General features: G+C 47.4%; 1 protein-coding gene across 5 annotated transcripts in view; it reads left to right on the forward strand.

Moving 5' to 3' along the window:
- MASP1 (MBL associated serine protease 1) overlaps positions 1-23,201 on the forward strand; it is a 97,754-nt gene that overhangs the window by 19,740 nt on the left and 54,813 nt on the right. For all 5 annotated transcript variants that reach the window (XM_043993022.1, XM_043993023.1, XM_043993020.1 and 2 more), the window contains exon 3: positions 23,016-23,193. In XM_043993022.1, the coding sequence (XP_043848957.1) occupies positions 23,016-23,193 (178 nt within the window). The remainder of the gene's footprint in view (positions 1-23,015; positions 23,194-23,201) is intronic.

Raw genomic sequence — 23,201 nt, forward strand, 5'->3', positions numbered from 1 at the left:
GCATGGAGATGGCCAGCAAATTCCTCCATGTCATCACCAGTGATTCAGGGAGGGTGTGGCTTGGTGGCTGTCATTGTCCTCACCAAATCTCCATTCCAACAAAAGACTCAGTCACAGAACCTCAAAGCTGGTGAGGACCTTGGGGACCATCTAAGTCCACTCCTACCTGAGGAATAGGTAGGGCTGGTCATCCAGCCTCTACCTAAAGACCACCAGTGATGGGGAGCCCATTCCACTCTGCATCCCTAACTATCTCTGCTGGTTAGGAAATGCTGCCTCACATCCAGCCTAGATCTTTCTCTTGGCCATAGAGAATGACAGAGTAAGGGAAGGGAGGCCCAGAGAGGGGCACTGCTTTATCTGGAGTCACACAGCTGGTGAGGGCTCAAGATGAGACTCAAACCCAAGTCTTCCTGATTCCCCACCCAGTGCTCCCTCTATAAAGCTATGCTGCTCCTCATTTTGACCCCTGGGGCCAGGCAGAACCAGTCTAGTCTACCCATTAGGTGGTGTCCCTTCAATTACTAACTTCCTCCCAACGATTTCATGAAGCATCAACAATCCAGGATCTTGTCTGTGGATCTTTTCCTTCTTAAGTCGACTGTGAACATGGGATTGTACACTTATACCGCATTGCCCTGGGCTGGATCTGAGCTCTCAAGTCAGTCACTATTTAGAATGATCCCTTCTTCAGTAAGCCTTGCATAGAAGATAAATAGACAACCTTGGAGCTCTGAAGACCTGAGTTCAAATACCGACTCTGATACATACTGTTTGTTCCTAGCAAGTCACTTCACGATAAGGACCCCAGTACAAATTTCAGAGATGGAACCAGTCTGCACTGGAAGAGGGAATGTCCTCACCTGGGAGCCATCTATACCAATAAAACCACACTCTCCTACTCCCTTTGGCAATTCCCACATGAGCAAGGAAGAAAATGGACTCCTAGGAGCCAAATTCAGGCAGGATTTTGTCAAATAAAGTTGGGGAAGCTCCTAACACCCACCCCCCACCCATCTCCCTTCTAGGCAGCTTTGAACGTTACCAACAGAACCATTCCTCTCCTGGACTCCAGGGGGACTTCGGGTCCCACTGCCCCCCTCCCCCTCCCACCAGTTTCCTGGGAGGCTCCCCTAGGGACTCTGGGGTCCATTGACCCCAGAAGGGAAGCTCCCCAGCTCGCTCCACATCTATCAGTGCCAGGGCAATGGTGGCTGATGACAGTGAGCATCAAGAGTTTGAAAAAGTGCAGGAACCCAGCCCCAGCCCGAGCCTGATGTTCCCGCTTTGTTCAAATGCCTTCTGTGGTCTGGGGCCTGATTTCCTTCAGGCCTCAGCTCCCTGTACCCAGGAACATCTGCTGGCCAGGAGTGGCCTCCTCTGAGCCCAGGGGGACAGCCTGGAGCTGTGCTCACGGGCCTGCCAGGCTCAGCAGAACCTCTTTGCTGGAGGATTCTCCTGCTAAAGCAGCCTGATGGGAAATATTGCCGCTGCCCCCCCTCCTGCCCAGGTAAAGGGACAAAGGGGGCTGGCAGACTTCCCTTCCCCCTCCCAGCCCTGTGTCTGATACACCCCTCCCCTCCTGGCCTTGCAGGAAGCTCATTGGCACATTCTTAGACACAGCTCCTTTCCTTCTCCAAAGCCCTTCTGCTGCTGAGAGTCCATCCAGAACCTGGCCTCCAAGCCCTGCTCATTGGCCTTTTGTCCCACCATCCCCCTTCACATACCCTAAGCTCTGCTGGGAGAGTTCATAGACTAGAAACTCCCTTTCCTTTCCTATCTCAGAACATATTACCCCATATGCCTCCTTGACCTTTGAATGCCAGCCCAGACACTCGGCAGATCCTCTTTCATTTAGACTCATTTAATTAGGTAGCAGGGAGCCACCAAAGTTTTAAGGTAAAGGTGGAAACATAAGGAAAGTTGTCTCCAGCTTCTGGATCATTTATTTGTCAAAAGGCAGTGTGAAATAGATCAGTGAGAGAGAGAGACAGAGACACAGAGACAGGGAGAGATGCAGATAGTCAAACAGACAGATAGGTAGATAGGTAGGTAGGTAGATAGATAGATAGATGGATAGATGGATGGATAGATGATAGATGGATAGATAGATAGATAGATAGATAGATAGATAGATAGATAGATAGATAGATAGATAGATAGATAGATAGATGGATGGATGGATGGATGGATGGATGGATGGATGGATGGATGGATGGATGGATGGATGGATGGATGGACTGCCAGATAGGTAGATAGATGGCAGACAGAGAAACTGAAAGATAAAGAGATGATAGAGATAGAAATGATATAGAGATAGGCAGATAGAGACACGGTTCAGACAGAGATATGTGAGGAGGAAGGGGAGGAGAGACAGAGACAGACACAAAAAGCTTACAAGGAGCCCCAGGTTCTGTCAGCCTGAGGGTTCCAATCAGCAGACTAGGAAGTCCTTACCTTGCGGGATCATATTTTCTAATGGACATCACCATAGGAGGGGAGCTGGAAGGAGAGGGGAGATTTGCACACTTCCCAAGGAAGGAGTAGGCTGGGAGGCAGCACAGGCCCAGGCAAGCCACCGCTGAAGTCCAGCCATGGGAGCCTCAGAGCCAGAGGCCACAGGTGGTGAGGAGGGAAGGGGGAGCTGGCCAGCCTAGGGCTGACCTCAGAAGAGCTTGCTTTGATTCTCGGCCCCAGCACTTTCTGACTGTGTGACCCTGGGCAAAATCATTTCACCAGCTCCCGCTGCATATTCTCCATCCCTTAGACAGGAGCAATGGCATCCTGGGTCTGAGCTCCAGTGCACTGGGATATTAATATGATTCTTGCACCAGGCTATTTCAGGAAAGCATTTTGTGATCCTGAGGGTTCTATGGACAAGGGAGATGCTGGGGTTCTGGTTGCTTTATCTATTTCACCTTCAACTCATATCACACTTTCTTATCTGTGATTTCACAGACTATAAGAAAGTAGTGGGGCAGCTAGGTGGGGCAGTGGATAGAGCACCAGCCCTGGATTCAGGAGGACCTAAGTTCAAATCAGGCCTCAGACACTTGACAGTTACTAGCTGTGTGACCCTGGGCAAGTCACTTAACCCCAATTGCCCAGCAAAAAAAAAAAAAAAGGAAAAAAAGAGAGAGCAAAATTAGTGCAGGACATCAATTGTCCTCATCCTATTTTACAGATGAGAAAACTGAGATCCCAAGAGGCAGCAGCCAATGTAGAGAGGACTTGAAGTCCCTAACCCACACCCTCAGATGCTACTGTGTGACCCTGGTCCAGTCACTTAATTCCTCATCTGTAAAATAACAGCTGCACCACCTAGCTCGCAGAGTCCTCAGGAAAGCTGTGCTATTTGAGCATGAGATGCTCTTATTTGCCCCAAGTCATCCTCTAGTAAGTGCAGAGCAGGCTACATCTGGGACTTCAGACTTTCCATAAAGCCTCCCCCCCCCCGCAAAGCAGCTTGTGCCCCACAAAGGGCTTGGACCTCTCCCATCTCCCTCCCCAAGGAGAGACTTTGCAGAGCCACACACTTAGGCTGTGCTCAGCCCGAGCCAAGGGTTTACTAAAGACCAGGTGGGGCCTCTGAGCCACCTTTGAGCTCTGCTGAGCCCCTCTAAGCAGCAGGGGTGATATATGGGGCCAGAGGCCCAGGGGCAATAGTGATGAGCTCCTAGCGGGAGACAGAAGAAAATGGCTTTGAAAATCCCAAGAGAAGTAACAGATTTTCCCCATTAATTAGATTTATGTCCTCAAGGGTTCAGGGAATGAAAACCATGGTGGGAGAAGGTGAAACTGACAAAGCAGGAAACTCAGCAGCAACTGCGCCCCAACACACACACACACACACACACACAAACACATATACACACACCCCATAAAAGCTCTCTGTGTTCAGCAGGAAGAGGGGTGTTGGGGTGAGACTGTGTGTGTGTGTGTGTGTGTGTGTGCACATGCATGTGCGTTCATGCTGTATCCAATGTTTGATTCTGAGGAGTCTTTATCTTCATGTTCAAAGTGTAGCCTGAATCACAGGAAATAGGTAACCATGTGATCAGAAAGTGCTGGAAGGAAAGGAGGGACAGAAGATGGACACGGGGGCAGAGATGGGATGGAGACACTCCTGGGCTCAGCCTAGACTCTGGGATCACAGGTGTGTGGTCTGTGCTTCTTCCATGCCCAGCTTAATGCAGAGCAATGGCGAGCTTGGTGATTTTTATTAATAACAATTATGGATGAAATGTCTATAATCCTTTAAGATTTTTTAAAGGTTGTACATTTTTTATCTCATCTGCTTCTCACAACTCTGTGAGGTAGACACCAAAGGTATTATTAGAACTATTTTACAGATAAACTGAGGGTCAGAATAAATGACTTGCCCAGGGTCATGCAGTAAATAAAACCCAGAAACAGGAATGAAAACAAGGGCAGCAGACCTTCTAGCTGGCCATCCTGGTCTTTTGATTTACTAAAGGAGTTGGGAAATCTCTGCTGGCTTTGGTTTTGTAAATTTCAATTAGGGAGCTGAACAGGGATACAAGACAGCTCAGGGAGTAAGGACAATTCTCAGAAGAGCATCTGATATTTGTTCCACATTGATTTAGTTTCTACAGCTTAACAAAGTACTTCTCCTCCCGACAAAACTGTGAAGTGACTAGAGTAGATGCCGTCATAACCCTCCTTTTTACAGATGAAGAAACAGGACAATCTAACTCCTCAGCCCAGCCTCAACCACAGAAATGTTCCTCATTCGCTGGAGAAGGGGAAGGGAGGGAGTAACCTGGTGCAAATTCTTCACCTCCCCAGCCTTCACTTTCTATATCTAAAAAACTCATGAATCAGGGCAGCTAGGTGATGCAGTGGATAAAGCACCGGTCCGGGATTCAGGAGGACCTGAGTTCAAATCCGGCCTCGACACTTGACACTTACTAGCTGTGTGACCCTGGGGAAGTCACTTAAACCCAATTGCCCTGCAAAAAACAAACTCATGAATCGATGAAAAATTAAAAGTCACCATTTATTAAGCACCAATGGTTTGCCTACTATGCTAGGCCAAAGATTTGCAAAAATTTGTTTTAAATCCACAGAAGTTTGCCTTCTACTGGGCCGATATGACAGAGTCACACAATCATACCATACAGTGGTACATCAGTTTAAAAGGACAAATCAAATAATTACTTTTTTACTTACAATAAACATGATAGCTTTTATACTTTAAAAATCTTCAAATATTCAATATGCCCTCCTTTTCTGAAATCACTTATTTTACATGACTTGACAGTATGAAACAGAAATATTTAATTACTCATCATGAAACCCCATATTTATCACATTGAATATTAAGCCCTCTTTTCTAAGACCAGTATGAATGATTCAGTGGGGTTGGAGTCAATTAAGTTCCCAAACAATGGAATCATGTTTCTCTCCATCTCTGGGATAAATTTCTTAACCTGCTATGACATATGGCATGATCACGCTACAGTATTTTCTCACTCTTTTGGAATTTATATAATTCTGGAAAAATGCTGCTTCTCAGAACAGCAATCCATTTAAGAAACAAGATTTCTAAGCCCACTGGAAGTAAAACATCCTCAAAACATTTTTATGGAGCTGGATGTTTTTAGAATCTGATGAAGATGCCCTTTCAGCCTCATCTGGACTTGACAGTGGTTTATGTTCAGGCTTGAATGAAAAAGTTAATTTCATCAGTAAGAATTATCTTTTTCAAATCCTCAGTATTCCAGTCTTTGTATTGTCTTCTAATTCATGACAAATATTTTTCTTCATATCAATGTTATTTTTATTGGTTTTGTTGTTGTTCCTACCTCAGGAATCCTAGGCCACACTTTAGAGAAATGACGACCCCTCCACATGCCTTTAGAGTAATCTTTGCCTCTTTTCTGAACATTTCTTTAGCTATTTTGGAGCAAAAGTCTATCAGTTCTTGATAGTGCTTTTCATTTTTGACCGTACTTTCCTTTGCACTTCAGTGCAATTAATTCTGTTTCTATGTAGGTTTAAATGATCATTGAAATATTTTATTTTCCCACCCAACACCCGCTGGGATATCTTTACTAGTCACTGAAGTGTGTTCTTTTAGGAAGTACAACCTTTGCATATTTCCTTAAATTAATATTTATTCCTCAAGATCAAAAAATGACAAATACAACAAAAGAGAGAAATGAAAGATGTGAGTATGGTGCAATATCTTGGACTCAAATGATAGAAAACTAAGAGCTCAATTCCTTTTCGTGTTGTCAAGCTCAGACATTCTGAATCAGCCTATACTATGAATAGAAACACACATGCATGACCATCACTGTCACAATATGAAGCCACATGAAAACTATTGTTTATCCCAAGTAATTCATAAATGACTACAAGAAGACAGCTAGGTGGTACAGTAGATCGAATTGTGGACCTAGAGTCAGGATGATCTGAGTTCAAATCCTGGTTCAAACACTGACTAGCTATATAACCTTGGACAAGTCACCTAACCTCTGTCTGCATCAGTTTCATCTGTAAAGTAGGGATTATAATAGCATCTGCTTCCCAGCATTGTTGTGAGGTTCAAATCAGACAATATTTGTAAAGCTCTTTGCAAATCTTACAGCATTATATTGATGCTAGCTGTCATTATTAAGGAGGGAGAGACAGGGTCAAAGAATGATAGGATCAAGCCAGAAGGGACCTTAGAGAACAGGAGGACATGAGGCCAAGATAGGTTTCCCAAAGTCATACAGATAGTAAGTATGGGGATGAGTATGAACCCAGAAAAGCTGACTCCAGATCGGTTGTTCTTTCTGCTAGACCAGCATGTCTCTCACAGAGGAGATCTAGAAAATTTTCTCCCAGTGGGGTTCTGAAGCCAGATCAAATCAGTTCTAGAGACTGATTATTAAATTCTATGTGAGCATTTCTATCTAAGAAATCCCAAAAGGCTACAAATGAGGGCTTAAGGGATTATTCTGTTGATTCCTTGGCTTAAGAAAGTGATGATAAAACTTTAATAAGACAGATGAAGCTTTGGAGAGGATGTTCACCAGCCATCTCTTCAATGATCCATTTTAGGGCTCTCTTGGGAATCATAATCAATCACAGTCATTGCAAAGAATCTATCTTCTTTGTGGCCAAGTTTGGTCTTTGTAATTTCACAACATTCACATTTAATTTTTTTGAGTTTTTTTCTTCTTTCCATTTACATCGCTGCAGTCATTTGTCTGTTGTTCTCCAAGGGTCTGCTTACATCATCCTGCATTAGATCTTCCCAGCCTTCTCCACGTTCATCACGTACATCATTTCTTACAGAACAGCCATATCCCATTCGATGCATGTACCATATTTTGCTTAGCCATTCCCCAATCAAGGGTTATCTACTTTGTTTCCAATGTTTTTGTTGTCACAAAAAGTGCTGCTATAAATATTTTGCCGTTTGGGACTTTTCTTATTGTCAATGACCTCAGAAATAGGATTGGGTCAAAGGGTATGGACATTTTGCCATTTTGCTTGCAGAATTCCAAATGGTTTCCAAAATGGTTGTAGTCATTGACACCAACAATGCATTAGTGTGCCTGTCTTTCCACAACACCCCACCCCCCAACCGTGACCATTTCCATTATTAACACATAAGAGATAGAATCTTTTCTCTATAAAAAGAAAAAGTTATTGAAAAGTTTCCAGGGCTAGTACCATATTGGGGGGGGATGCAGATTGTACTTAAGTGGGTCACGCTTTTTTGAACAGCTGTTTATTAAATATTTGTCAGCACGTGGATGGTTTTGCAGTAAAATTTGAGGAAGGAGAGATTACAGGATGACAGAATAAGGGTTTGGAATGGACCTCAGAGATGATTGAGTCCCTCTCCCTCATTTTGCAAATGAGGAAACTGAGTCAATAGAGGATGAATAACTTGCCCCAAGTCACACAGGGGTAAGGTAACCAAGCTGGGATTCGAACCCAGAATCCTGTGGTTCTAGACCAGCACTCTTTAGATCCTTTCTGACTGTAATATTGAATGAGTCTAAATTCCTAGAGAGGCCTGAGCTGTAGAGCCAGGCTTCCCCAACAGAGCTGGGAGTTTGTTCCTCTCCCTCCCTTGTTTTTCCCAGCCCCACAAATCATTTATAAGCATGAAGGTACCTGGTGATGCTCCCCCTCCCTGGTCATCTCTCCTCCCTCCAAAAGAGGCTGACCCTGAAAATGAGCTCCATGCTCCTCCCTCCATCCCTGGAAGCTCAGCATCCCCTTCTTGATCTAATTTTCCTTGCCGACCAGTTCCTGGGCTATCCCCCTCCCTATTTTGGCCTGACGCCTGAGCTCAGTGCTGCCCGCATCTCTCTAGTGCCAGGGAGGGGATTTGCATGTGAATACGACTTCCCAAAGAGGGATGGGGAGGGGAGTGAACAGCTTCCTCCTCTGCGTCCCACAATTCCATCCCATGCTATTCACCGCAGCAAAGGAGCTGGAAGGGGAAATCTCCCAGGACTCCTCCCCAATCCTCTTTCCCAGACGCCCCCCCCCCCTTTCTCTCCAAGCCCCTGCCTGGAATAAAGGACCCAGCCTCTGCCCCCCCACCTGCAGGATGTCCCTGTCTGCGGATTCCCAGGACTCGGGCCCTTTCTTCTCCCGTCTTGCGTCTGTGCTCCGAGTCTATTCCTTTCTGGTCCCCCTGGTCCCCCCCCTCCCCACCCGGGGTGCATCCTGGCAGCCACTACTTTCCCAGCCTCCCGGGGACCTGCCAGCTGCTGCTCTGTCCCACCCATTATTTTTGGCCTTTGGCCACAATATAGGAACAATACCCTCCTTGTGTCTAGCGCCTTCTTCAATTGGTCCTGGGACTTATTACCAGACGCAACCCCACATAGGCTGGGAGTATGGAGACGTTAGTGCCGGTCCCTGCTTGGCCACTAAGCCACTGAAGGACTTTAGCCTGCCTCCTTCTGGGCCCCACCCACTTTCCTTCTCTGTGAAATGGGCAGGGGAGGAGGTCGAACTAAATGGTCTCTTAGGTTCCCTCAAGATAAAGATGGATGATACTATAACCATGTTGTGACCTTGAGTGAGTCACTTAACTTCTGTGTGCCTCAGTTTCCTCATCGGTAAAATGGAGATAATAATAAAAACCTTCACGAGGTAATTGTGAGGTTCAAACGAAATGATGTATATTGAAGGGCTTTGTAAATTTTAAAACCAAGATGATTTATGAAACTGACAGTACCTGGGACGGCATGGTCAGCAAACAGGGGTCATCTCCTGGCCTGTGGAGCTGGTCGTGGCTGCTGCTGACAGGTCTAAAACATGGGGACATTGGGGAGGGAAGCAAGGGAGGAAGAGATGGGCAGGAGGCAAGGCAAGGGGAAAGCAAGAGCCTGGGAGACAGGAAGCCTGGAGCAGGAAGTTCTCAGCTCCACCCCTAATGAGCTGTGTGACTTTGAACAAGTTGCAAAACCTTTCTGGGCCTCAGCATCTTCACTTGTAAAATAAGATCTTACCCACTGATGATTTCCATGTGTCTGGGCAGCAGAAAATCACAGTCACCTCCTGCCAGTGTAGAATTTGTCCCAAGATAAGAACTTCATATTCTCATAAGAGCACTGGGAGAGGGAAAGAGGAAAATGGGTGTTGATTGCTTACTTTTCAGAAGAGGAAACTGAGGCACAGAGAGATGAACTACCTCATCTCATTGCCATTATTTAGTGGGAATCGATTTTTCCTAAGTCCACCATCCTCTTACCTGCCCATGTCTCTCCTTGCTTTCATTCAGGAGCTGAAGACAAAGAAAGAGTGGAAAGAAAGATAAAAAATACTGAGAGGGAGAGAAATCCTGCTTCAGTCCTGAAATCGTAGGCTCCTTTGAGCTGGAAAGGATCTCAGAGCTAGTCCAACCCCCCTTCCAGAGAGGTGGAAACTTAGTTTGAATAATGGGATTATAGAGGGAGAAGTCTATCACTGGAAGGGAGGCGATAGAGAATCTAATCGAACCCCCTCATTTTATAGACAATGGCCCTGCCCTGTATTTTCTTAGGGGCAGGGGCCTTTGGAGATTGAGCAGTGGAGTGGTGGTGAATTTTAACAACTGACTCTCTGAAAACATAGATTAATTGACATTATTAACATTTTATCCATAACTTTCTCTTTTTTGGAGGCAATGGGGGTTAAGTGACTTGCCCAGGGTCACACAGCTAGTAAGTGTAATGTGTCTGAGACCGGATTTAAACTCAGGTCCTCCTGAATCCAGGGCTGATGCTTTATCCACTTCACCACCTAGCTGCCCCTGATATCCATCACTTTCTTATCCATCACAATAATAAAACAAAAAAGTGCCTTCATTTATAGCATTTGCCAGTTGATGTATAAATGCACCCACCAACAATTTAACAACCGACTTGCCATTGGAGCTGACTCCAAGATGTCCCTGGGCATGGGGGGTCCCCCTGGGCTCCTAATGTCTCTGAGGAACACAAGCCCCAAAAGGTCCCCCTAGGCCTCATGAGCGACTGGACCTCTTGCCACCCAAGGACTGACCAAGTTCATTTAGGAGAGTTCTGTCACAAGAGGCTGGTGATGGGGGTTTGGCTCCAGCCACTCATAAAGATGCTCCACCCAGGCATGGGGCTGGAGGGTTTCCATCTGGTGTTGAGGGCGCCAGGGGCCCTGGCAAAAGTGCAGGGCTCTCAGGTTAAGAAGTAATGCCCAGGGGCAGCTAGGTGGCGCAGTGGATAGAGCATCAGCCCTGGAGTCAGGAGTACCTGAGTTCAAATCCGGCCTCAGACACTTAACACTTACTAGCTGTGTGACCCTGGGCAAGTCACTTAACCTCAATTGCCTCACCAAAAAAAAAAAAAAAAAAAAAAAGAAGTAATGCCCAAATAAAATGACCCGCAGACCAACCCCATGAAGCCCCACTGTGTCCTAACATATACTGAGGAAACCTCAGCCCAGAGTAAATAGCCCCAATAACCAGTTAAAATAATCATTCACTTTCATGGAGCCTTTTTGATTTACGAGGCTCATCAAAGAGAGGACAGCATTAAATCAATAAGGAGAAGGAATTGGAACGACCTGTCAGTACCCCATGCTCAACTGCATGAGTGAAAGAGCAAATGAATGAATGAACAAATGAATGGGAAAAGCACTTATTAAGTATTTACCTCATAGCAGGGATGGCGCTAACATTTACTGAGCGCCTGCTCTGTGCAAGGAACTCTGGCTACCAGGACCCAAACAAGCCAAAAAACCCTCAAGGAGGCCGCCTTTTCCTAGGGGACACTCGCATACACAGAGAAGAAAATGGAATGGAAATGAGATGAGGAGAAGTTTCCTGGAGAAGATGGCACCTGAACAGAGCCTTGAAGAAGCTTGTAAGAGGCAGAAGAGAGGACTGTGTACTCTGGGCAAGGGTAGCAGCTGGACAAAGGCTCAGAGGTCAGAGATAAGAGTTCTGAGTTCAGACACCAGAAAGCCAGCTATTGTGGTTGGCTTGTAAGTAGCACCTGACTCTATCTACCTGGAAAGGAAGTCTGGCATTGGAAAGAACTCTGGGAGTCTTAGGGCAGGGGTTCAAATTCCATTTTCGCCTCTTATTCACTGTATTAAACCATAGGCAAGCCTTTTCCCCTCTCAGAGCCTCAGTTTCCCTGACAATAAAATGAGAATAGCAGTATTTGCACCACCTCATTTCTACTTAGTCAAACCTCGGTTTGCTTTGAGGAAAACATCTGGTGCTAGACAGGAAGGCAGTGGTGCCCAGTGGGTAGAAAGCTGGCCAAGAAGACCTACCTCTACTCTATATATAGGCTGTGTGACCCTGGGCTCTTGGCCCTTTAGGACTCTAGGGAAGTTTAAGACTTTAAATTACAGAGGTGTCAACTTGTATTGATGATGGGACTCTCCTCACATGGGAGTTCTCTAGACCAGTGAAATTGCAGGTTCAGTACTTGCTCCAATCCTTGTATGTACCTCATCATAGGGACCACTTCACATCCTTAGGTACTTATTGAGCACCTACTAAGTACAAAGCCCTGTATTCTGTATCTGTGGGGGCTCCAGCAATGAATAAGGTTCTCCCTCTGCCATCCAGAAGATCAGGGGAGACATCGTCAGCTGTAGCTGGTGGGAAGTGGAGATGTACTTAGAGACATCCAGGACCTTAGAGGCTGTGAGGGGGAAAGAAGCCTCTGATGGAAGACTCAGAGATAGGCGTGCAGTATAGTGGAAGACATTTGGGTTCAAATCCAGACACTGATCCTCATTACCAGTATGAGGAGAGGCAAAGCCATCTTCCTTCCCTGGGCCTCATCTCCCTCATCTGCAAAGTGACAGGGTTCCACCAGGACCTCTAAGGCCCTTTGCAGCTCTAAACGGTGACCCCCAGAGTCCCTGAAAGATTTGCCAGCTCATCGGGCTAAAAGCAGACATGGGACGAACAATAATAGAAAGAGCAGCGAGCCTGCATGTAGCACTTGGAGGTTTGCAAAGTGCCTTCCAATTCTTATCTCATTTAATTGTCACAACAACCCAGAGAGGTCGGGCTTCAGTCATCCCCATTCTACAGAGGCAAAAACGGAAGGGAATAGAGCATAAGGGACTTGCCCAGGAGCACACAACTAGTAAGTGCCAGAGACAGGATTTGAATTCAGGTCTTCCTGACTCCAGGTCTAGCACTCTATCCACTGTGCTGCCTAACTGCCATCGTGAATAAGAGAGTAGCAGTAGAAAACTACATACTCTGGGGCAGCTAGGTGGTGAAGTGGATAAAGCGGATAAAGTGGATAAAGCACGGGAGGACCTGAATTCAAATCCAGTCTCAGACACTTGACACTTAATAGCCGTGTGACCCTGGGCAAGTCACTTAACCCTCATTGCCCCGAAAAAACAAAAAACAAAAGTACATACTCTGGTAGAGGAGCAAGCAAGTCCAAATTAGAATAGGCTGTCTACTGGAGGGTCTTACGTGAGCTGATGATGAGTGAGATGAGCAGAACCAGAAGAACATTGTACACAGTATCATCAACATTGAGTGTTGACCTACTGTGATGGACTATATTCTTCTCACCAATGCAATGGTACAGAAGAGTTCCAGGGAACTCATGATAGAAGAGGATCTCCAAATCCAAGAAAAAAAAAAGAAAGAAAGAACTGTGGAGTATAGATGCTGATTGAACCATATTATTTCTTTTGTTTTGGGTGCTGTTGTTTTTTTTTTCTATTTTGAGGTTTTGCATCACTGCTCTGATTCTTTCTCTTGTAACAGGATTAATGCAGAAATAGGATTAATGTAATTATGTATGTATATATATATGTGTGTATATATATATGTATATGTATAGAGATATATAGATATAACCTATATCAGATTACCTGCTGTCTAGGGGAGGGGGGAGGGAGGGGAGGGAGGGAGAAAAATCTGAAATTGTAAGGCATGTATAGACAAAAGTTGAGAACTATCTTTACATGTAACGGAAAAAATAAAATACCTCATACATTAAAAAAAAAAAAGAATAGGCTGTCTAAAGAGGAGTAGTATCAGACAATGGGGGAGGTTAGCTGGAGCCAGATGGTTGAAGGTCTCAAAAGGCAATCTAGGTCTGGGTCTCATTCAGTACACAATAGATGCTGAAGGTCAGTGTGTGGTCCTTCAAAATAATGTATTTGGAGGAAGGGGGAGGAGTGGCTGTGGTGCACGATCAGAACTAAGCTAAGCTTCGCTCTATGACTGATGTAATGGCTTACATCTTAGTTTGCTGGGAAAGGAAGGAAGGGAGGGAGGGAGGGAGGAAGCAGGGAGGTATGAAAGAAGGAAGGAAGGAAGAAGGGAGGGAGGAAGGGAGAGAGGAAGGAAGCAAGGGAGGGAGGAAGGAAGGAAGGAAGGAAGGAAGGAAGGAAGGAAGGAAGGAAGGAAGGAAGGAAGGAAGGAAGGAAGGAAGGAAGGAAGGAAGGAAGAAGGGAGGGAGGAAGGGAGAGAGGAAAGAAGCAAGGGAGGGAGGAAGGAAGGAAGGAAGGAAGGAAGGAAGGAAGGAAGGAAGGAAGGAAGGAAGGAAGGAAGGAAGGAAGGAAGGAAGGAGAAAGGGTATCTGTTAACGTCTTAGTTTGTCCCACACATTGTTCCTTAAGAGCTGGGAATATGAAGAATAGCAAACAGGGTGGACCCCTGTCCCTGCCCTCATTCTCAGAGAAGACAACACAGAAGGAGCACTCAGTGGAAAGTGGGAGTGGGAAGATGCAGGAAGTCAGGCTTGATGATGGCCGGGCAGTGCCATGGTGGCCCCAGGATTGGGTAAAAGAAGGGAGGACCTCCCTGGACCCGAGGTCCCAAGGATGGGTGTCGGTGTTTAGCTGAAGAAGAGTGAGGAAGCTGGAGGCTTGGAGGTGCCCCAGAAGTGGAGCTGAAGGACCTAGGGACTGGGCCATGCAAGGACAGTCAGAGGACTTGGGGATGTTTTGACTAGAAAAGGGCAAGACCCAGTGGGGATATGGTTGTGGTCTGCCCTTGATCTGTGCTCAGGCATGTAAAGGGCTGTTCAGGAAGAGGATTGACATAAGTGCTGCAAAAGACCTATTTGTACGAAAATATTTCTAGCAGCTTTTTGTGGTGGCTAAGAACTGGAAATCAAAGGAATGTCCATCCATTGGGGAATGGCTAAACAAGCTGTGGTACATGATGATGATGGAATATTATTGTGCCATAAGAAATGACAAGCAGGAGGATTTCAGAAAGGCCTGGAAAGACTTGTATGAACTGATGTCTAGTGAAGTGAGCAGAACCAGGAGAACAGCTATATTGTTGGATTGAAGGACTGTGAATGACTTAACTATTCTCAATAATGCAATGATCCAAGACAATCCCAAAGGACTAATGATGAGGCACACTATTCACCCCCAAAGAAAGAAGTGATAGTGATGGAACAGACTGAAACATGCTATTTTCCCCTTTCTTTCATTTTTTTCTTTTATTCAAGTTTTCTCATACAAATTGACTAATATGCTAATGTTTTACATAATCATATATGTACAACCTGTATCTACTTACCACCTCATGGAGGGGTGAGGGGAGGAGGTATAGAATTTGGAACTCAAAACTTTAAATTAAAATGTTTATTATTATTTAAAACAAGAAATGGCTTAGCTGCAAATAATAGATTGGATGGATGCATGCAGAGGCAAATTGAGGCTGGATATCACAGTGATTAGAGCTGCCCCAGCTTGGCTCAGAATGCCTTGGGAGATACTGAACTCCCCATCACAAGTGGTCTTTCCATAGAAGCTGTCATCTTGCAGATGGCTACTTGTCCAGGTTCAGGCTGAGCTCAAAGGCTACTGAGGAACCATCCACATCTAGGATTTCCTGATTCTCCTGCTTGACTTGCCTCTACTCCTCTCTTGATTCTGGTTGTTGACTCTGCCTGCCATCTGCCTGGACCTTGTGATGAGATCTCTCCACCTGGGTCTCTCCATTCAGGACCCTCTCTCCTGATTGCTGCTATTTTCTACCTTCCGACACCACTCTTTTCCCCACCCCCTGCCCTCTCTCCTTCATCCCCATTTCTTTCCTGGTTCCATGCCTGACCTCTCTTGACAATGTCCAGCCACCAGGCAGTTTTCAAGTGTAGCCCCCAGGACCCAGGACAAATACCCAACTAGCCTCTGGGAAAGGGAAGTTCTGTGAGTAAGTGTCCTACTTGCTGGCATCTGATGGAATTGAAGTGAGGGAGCCCTACCCTGTGAGGCTCCAGCTTCAGGGAGGGATCCTGAAGGCACAGCTCAGGAGTCAGTCCCCTGCCCTGTGCCTCCTGGAAGGTGCTGAGCCAGAGCCAAGCTCACACTGAAAGTGTGACGCCTCACTCACGCTTACTAATGAGGATGCAAAGTATGGGATCCTTAAGACCACTTGTCAGCTCTCCTGGGAAAGGAGAAGGGAGGGATCCCTGGCAGAGAGAAAATCAGAGCCACCTCCCTGCACAGACAGGATCCTACTGCATTAACCCCTAGGTGCCTGTCTCAATCCAGATGGTAAAGTCCTTTGGTGATCTGACAGGAACAGCTCAGAGAAAGGATTTGTGGCTCCAGGAAGCTGGTAAGCGGAGCACTGGGGTATAGTCTGGGCGGCTGGCTGCAGGAAGGGTGTCCTTCCCCAGAGGCCAGAGAACTCAGTCCCCCCCACCCCCTGGATTAGGTAGATTGTTGTGGATCGTTATGGTGCAATGACTCTCAAGGTGTGACCTGGAAGAGTACTCAAGACCCTTTCAATAGATAGAAACCACCTAAACAAGAGCTCTTTGGGGTCCTCAAGAATTTTTCAGAGCATAATGGGGTCCAGAGACCAAAAAGTTTAAGCATCACTGAAGAGTGGTTAAAGCAAAATCTTGGTGCTAATCTCATACCAGGCCATGCAGTGTGTGACCCCTGGGTGAATCTCAGTTCTCTCATCTGTAAAATGAGGGGGCTGAGCTACATGACCTTGAAGACCCGAGATCCTGTGATCTCTGAGCCCGAGTTTCTTCTGTTGTAAAATGGCAAACGAAGATCTACAAAACAGCAACAATCTGTATCTTCCTCAATCCCTTCCTCCCAAATCCAGTCACTTGCCAAATCTTATCATCTCTCCTTCCCACACATTTCTTGTCCCCTTCTCTCCATTCACACATCCACCTCCTGGAAGAAGAGCTCATCATCTCTTTCCTGGACTATTGCAATAGCTTCTTCATTGGTCTTGCGACCTCGAATCTATCCTCTACTCAGCAGCAAAGTGATTTTCCTACAACATAGTCTGACTGTGTCCTCCTCCACTGACATCTCTTTCATAAACCCCAGTGGCTCCCTATTTTTTTTTTTTGGTGAGGCAATTGGGGTTAAGTGACTTGCCCATGGTCACACAGCTAGTAAGTGTTAAGTGTCTGAGGCCGAATTTGAACTCAGGTCCTCCTGACTCCAGGGCCAGTGCTCTATCCACTATGCCACCTAGCTGCCCCCTGTGGCTCCCTATTACCTCCAAGATCAAGTCTAAAATCTGTTTGACATTTGAAGGCTTTAAAAAAACTGGCCCCTTGCTATACCTTTCCAGTTTCTGGTTCAATTCAATAAACATTTCATACACTTCACAACCTCCATCATTGCTGAGTTGTTTTTGACTCTTTATGACCCCATTTGTGCTATTCTTAGCAAAAATACTGGACTAGTTGGCCATTTCCTTCTCCAGCTCATTTTATAGACGAGGAAAGGGATGCAAACAGGATGAAGTGACTTGCCCAGGGTCACACGACTACTAACTGTATGAGGCCAGATTTAAACTCAGGAAGAGGAGTCATCCTTACTCCAAGAAGACTCACTCTTCCTTCACTCTACCCACTGCACCATACTGCCCTCTTGCACCCCTCCAACAACTCCACAATCTGACTTCTGCACCCTCTGGTTCCTTAGCTCTTACTCTTCCATGATGCTCATCTCCTACTGTAGGACTTGGCATGCCTCTGCCCCATGCCAGGAATAATCTCTCTCTCTCTCTCTCTCTCTCTCTCTCTCTCTCTCTCTCTCTCTCTCTCTCTCTCTCTCTTTCTCTCTCTCACTCACACACACACACACACACACACACACACACACACACACACACACACGCCGCTTTTGCCTTGACCTTTTTTAAACAGCTCAAGCCCTATCTCCTGTAGGAGACCTTTTCACAACACACCCACCCAGTGTGAGCTATTATTATCTCAGGGAAGGGATGGCATCAGTGCCTGTGGCATCTCCCTCTGACATTGCCATCCGTAGGACAGGGCGAGGCACTGATACCAAGCTGACCAACAGCTTTGTCCAAAACAGCAAGACAGCCTCTCGGAAGAGAAGGCTGAATTGAAAACGTTTCTGGGTGAATCCAGGCACTGACTGACCCAGGGGAATGAGGTCATTGGACAAACGTTCAGCGAGGGATATGGTAGCATCAACAGGAAGTGAAGGGGGAGACAGCCCACAGAGCTCAGGGGAGCCCCTGGGGGGGGGGGCGGGTTGGAGAGAGTTTCGCTTCCATTTGACACTGCAGGGCCTGAGGAAGCTTCTCTAGTGAAAATGTTGACTCAATGACCCCTGAGGCAAACTCTCCAAACAAGAAGTCAGGATTTAATTACCAGGCTGTTCTGGGATTGTAAATGATCTGGGGAAAGTATACACTTCACCAAAGAGGCACCAGAGCCTGACCGGGGCCAGCAACCTCTTTGTTTATGTGACTGCCAGAGGCCGGGCCCTGTTCCATGTCCTCCTTGGGCTCAGGTCCATGGGAGGGAGATAAGACTTCCAGCCTGGCCGGTGCCTTTCCCAAATGGGAGCCACATACCTCCCCCCATGCGCATAGCCCACTGTGCAAGAGGGATGTCCAGGCCCTCAGTGCACTTCCACCAGGCAGAGATCTCTATGGACATTGGCTCCTCTGCGTTTAAGAGCAAAAATCATGCAGGTTTCCTCCAGGCCACTGATCTGCCCTAAAGAAGTAGTAATGTAGGGGCAGCTAGGTGGTGCAGTGGATAGAGCACCCACCAGCCCTGGATTCAGGAGGACCTGAGTTCAAATCTGGCCTCAGACACTTAACACTTACTAGCTATGTGACCCTGGGCAAGTCACTTAACCCCAATTGCCTCACCAAAAAAAAAAAAAAAAAAAAAAGAAGTAGTAATGTTAGCTGAGATGGGACAAGATGGCGCCCAGACTACCCTTCCTCTGAACTAGGGCTTCATCCCTGATACTTGTGCCTGGCAGCATCACTAGGACAAACTCCTACATGACATCCATGGGCACTCAGCCTAACCAATCACACAAGACAATCCAAGTGGATGAGAAACACCTCTTTTCCAGATTCTGACTGGGACCCTCTGAGCAGGAGGCAGCTGTAAGTCACACATCTTTGCAATCACACCGTTGACTGACAGGTTGACTATGACTCTAGCCGGATGTTTCCTGTGCGTGTGTCAGATATGTCACACCCAGGGATCTAGAACTAGACCTGGAAGGGACATCAGAGGCCATCTAAACCACCCCCCTCATTTTTACAGAAGGGGAAACTGAGGCCCAGAACGAGCATAGGATCCCAGCTCTAGATCTGGAAAAGACCTCAGAGGTCTTCTAGTCCAAACTCCTCATTTCACAGACAAGAAAATTTAAACCCAACGTCCTACATGTGGTAGGTGGCAAAGCCAGAATTTGAACCTGTTCCTCTGTGTGATTTCCAAGTTCTCAAGGCAAGGGATTGTCTTTTGCCTTTCTTCCTATCCCCAGTGTTTAGTGGAGAGCCTGGCACATGGTAGGCATCTAAAAATGCTTACTAATTCACGGGGACTAAACCACATGATCCCTTGACAGGTGCAACAAACGGTAACTATGGTTGATGATCCTCTTGTTAATTAGTTTGAATTCTTAAGGCAAAAAAAAAAGGTTTTATTTAACTTTCTCTAGAAACATGGCTTATCATTCCATAGATTAGAACACACCTTGTCCCATCTCTGCCCTTCGTTCCCTGAGGCTACGGGATGCATGCTCGCCTCCATGATAGAGGAGATCCAGCAGAGTCCAACTGCAGAGGGATCCCCTGGGGAGGAGGAGGCCTCAAGAAGCCCCTCTATGGATGAAGCTTTCTCTACACTCTCCCCACCTCTCTCGCTTCCTCTCCTTTCGCTCTCCTCTCCTCTCTCACCTCTCCCCAACCTCTCTCTCTCTCTCTCTCTCTCTTTCCCTTTCTCCCCTTCCTCTCTCCCTCTCCTCTCCTCCCTCACCTCTCCCCTGGCCCCTCTCTCTCTCCCTCTCCCTTTCTCCTCTCCCTCTCTCCCTTTCCTCTCCAACCTTCTCTCCCCAGGCTAATTTGGGGAAGGAAGTCAGATCGTTTTTAAATGTTGTCTTGGCTTGCCGAGAACCCCTAACAAAGACCTAGCAACTGTCACTTAAATAAACAAAACACCACTGTGTTGAAAGAAGTGTTCAAACAAGCCTAGCTGGCTAATTTACTGGTGGTTGATGGGCACTCCCATGGCCTATATTAAGATCCCAACTGTAGCCCTTGCCTGGGGACAGACTTTCAGTCACAACAGTGACTGTCATTGGGGTCAGCAGATATCAGCTGAGTGCCCAGCACTCTGCAAGAGCACAGATTTGCAAGTCAAAGGATGCCCAGCTCTGTAACTTACTACAAAGATACCTTGGAGAGGTCATTTCATTTCCCTCAGCCTCAGTTTCCTTACCTGTAAAAGGAGAAGGGGGCTCTGCAGTGCCTTTTGGCCCCACAAGCCTGTTCCCCGACAACAATGTGGGGCAATCCTGTGCTCTTGGAGGGGATGCCAGCAAAGGACAGGCTTTGATAGATCCTGCCAGACGGGAAGGCTGCAGCCTTGCAAGCTCAGGGATGGCCTCCGAAGTTCAGCCCTGGAAGGTTGGCCACAGCAAGACCTGGAATGTGTGAGGAAAGTGTGTTCCTAGTAGTGGGTGTCGGCGCTTTAGGGCGGTTATCCTGGGAAGTGCCAAGCACCTCCCTCCAGGGCATCCCCACCTGGAACATTCCCATCTGCCCACAAGTGCCACCTCCTCCGCAGCATCCATAAAGGACAATGCATCATGGAGGGTCCTTCACGGGCCATCAGAGTGTTAGGGCTTCCTCTCTGAGAAGCCCAGAGTGATTATTGGATGCTCCCATGGACAGACATAGAGCACGGGGTCAGACAGGCTAATCCATTATGAGACAGACTCTCAAGAAGGGTGAGCACGTAGGAAAGACACCTACGAGATACCCAGATGCTAGACTGGCCACAAAGAAAGAGGCCGTCTCACAAGGCGCTTTGCAAACCTTAAAACCCTGTGCCAAGACTAGCTGATGTTACTAAGTAAACGTGCCATTAGATGATACCACTAATGAGCTGTGTGACCTTGAGTCCCTGACTTCCCTTGTCACAGGCTGGCCTACAAGCCCAGGAAGCTGGTGTGCTCCCACCCGTCCCCAGAGTTCCTGCTCTGCTCTCTTCCCCTTCTCTAAGACAGCATTCAGCTCCAATGTTCTGAGTCTGGACGTCAGTGTGATTCTGGCTTGGGTCAATCAAACAGAACAGAGCCCGTGCCCACCAGCCGGCACTCGGGAGGTGACCTGTGTGGGCTCCAACAGCTCCAGTGCCCTCCGGGTCTCCCATCTTTTTCTATAAACCACCGGGCTAGACCAAGTGATCTCTAGGCTGCTGGGAATCCTGCGATCCTCCCACTTGCAAACATTTCAGACTTGGCCTTGATTTCTTGGAAAAACAAATCAAGGCAGCTGGATTCACTCCTGTTTGCCCCTGGGGTTTGTTTATTCTGCTTGGCTGAAGCCGGGGCTAATGATTTACAGGGTCCTCAGATCTCACGCCGGCCCCTTCTGGCTACTCCGACGGAGGTGCATCCATCTGTCAGGGGCAGGTTTCTGCCCCCAGCCTGTAACTCAGGCACGCAGGAAGAATATTCTGTAAGGGCCGACCAAGGAAGGGTTCTGACTTCCCTACATCTGTCAAGGGCACCAAGCCCCATCCTCCCAGGCCCTCAGACTTGAATCCTCGGGGTCACCCCTCCCTCGGCTCTGCCTCACACCGCTCCCTGCCCCTCATCCAATCAGACGCCAAGCCTCGTCAGATCTGTCGCCATGACATCTCTGCAGTTTGCCCACCACCGGCCCCCATCCGAGTCCAGATTCTCATCACCAAATGCCTGACCTACTTGAAAGAACCTTCTATGGGTTCTCTGCCCTCTCGGATCCATCTTTCCCCTACACAGGCGTCCAAATAACATTCCTAAAGCACAAGGGCCATCGTGTCACTTCCCTTCCTGATCTGGAAGCTTCCGTGTCTTCCTGTTGCCTCTGACATAAGACAGAAGCTGGGTCCAATCTACAAGGCCCACTGTCGCAGTCTCGGATGCAGTCAAATGGGCCTCTCTGCTCTTCCCTATGGATGACATCCCATCTCCCCCCTCTGCGACTTTGCACAGGTTGTGCCCCAGCCTTAGAACACCCCCCTTTTCTCTGCTTCTTCGACTCCCAGCTCTCTTCAAGACTCAGCTTGGGACATTCCCCGATTCCCTCAGTTACTAGCGGCGTCCCCATCCCGTTCCTTCATCTACGTTCCGTATTTACTCATCCGCGTACATGTCGTGTCTGCTTCAGTAAAGTCAGCTCCTAGAAAGCAGAGCCTCTTGGTTTTGTTTTATAACCCCAGTAACTAGCCTAGCACATAGTAGGTGCTTCATAAATGTGTATTGTGTTGGATCTTAAAAGACCACTTTCCTGTAAAACCCTGGACACCTCCCGGCACGAAGAATCCCTTCTTGGCACGGAATGCTAATATATCCTTTAAAGGTGCAAAGCACTTTGCCTACATTATCCCATTAGGGCCTTACAACAACCATGGAAGGGAAATGAAATATAAGTGACTTGCCCAGAGTCCCACAGCCAGTGTCTGGGGCAGAATCTGAACTCAGGTCTCAAGTCCAGAAGTGTAGCCACTGAACCAGCCAGCCGCCTGCTGCAGTCTCCTTAGCAGCCGCAGTTGCGCTACAGTGCTGCCGCATACCCATTCCCAGAACTCCACTATCCTAGACCCCTTATATCGACCCCAGCCCTTCACATCTCCAGTTACACGGCATCCCCTCCAAGCACCGCTGATAGATAAAGCCCTGGTCCCAGAGTTGGGAGCTGTAAGTGACGACAGCCCCCAGACCATTCACTGTATCTCGAGACTCAGTCTCATCATCTGTAAAATGGAAATAATCGGAGTCCTACCTCCTAGCGTCATTGAGTTAACGGATACAATGTGTCGGGCAAACATTAAAAGGTTCAGGCTGAAGTCTCGGACGGTGCTGGGGTTTTCCCTCGAACTCACCAAGCTTCAGTCTCCTCGTCTGTGCTAAGGCGGGAGCCGTACTATCGCTGCCCACCTCCCGGAGCCGTGTGTTCTAGAGCCGTGAAAGGTTCTTGATCCAAGCCTGCGGTTGACGCTGACCGCTTCTTTTTTCTGCCTCTCCTTTAGGTAGAAGCCGAGGACCAGGTGCTGGCTCTCTTCTGTGGGAGGGAGACCACGGACACGGAACAAGCCCCCGGCCAGCAGGTGGTCCTCTCCCCAGGCCCCTTCATGGCCCTCACTTTCCGATCGGATTTCTCCAATGAGGAACGCTTCACTGGCTTTGACGCCCATTATATGGCTGTGGGTAAGTCG

This window comes from Dromiciops gliroides, chromosome 3, assembly GCF_019393635.1.
Source record: "Dromiciops gliroides isolate mDroGli1 chromosome 3, mDroGli1.pri, whole genome shotgun sequence".
Lineage (NCBI taxonomy): Eukaryota > Metazoa > Chordata > Mammalia > Microbiotheria > Microbiotheriidae > Dromiciops > Dromiciops gliroides.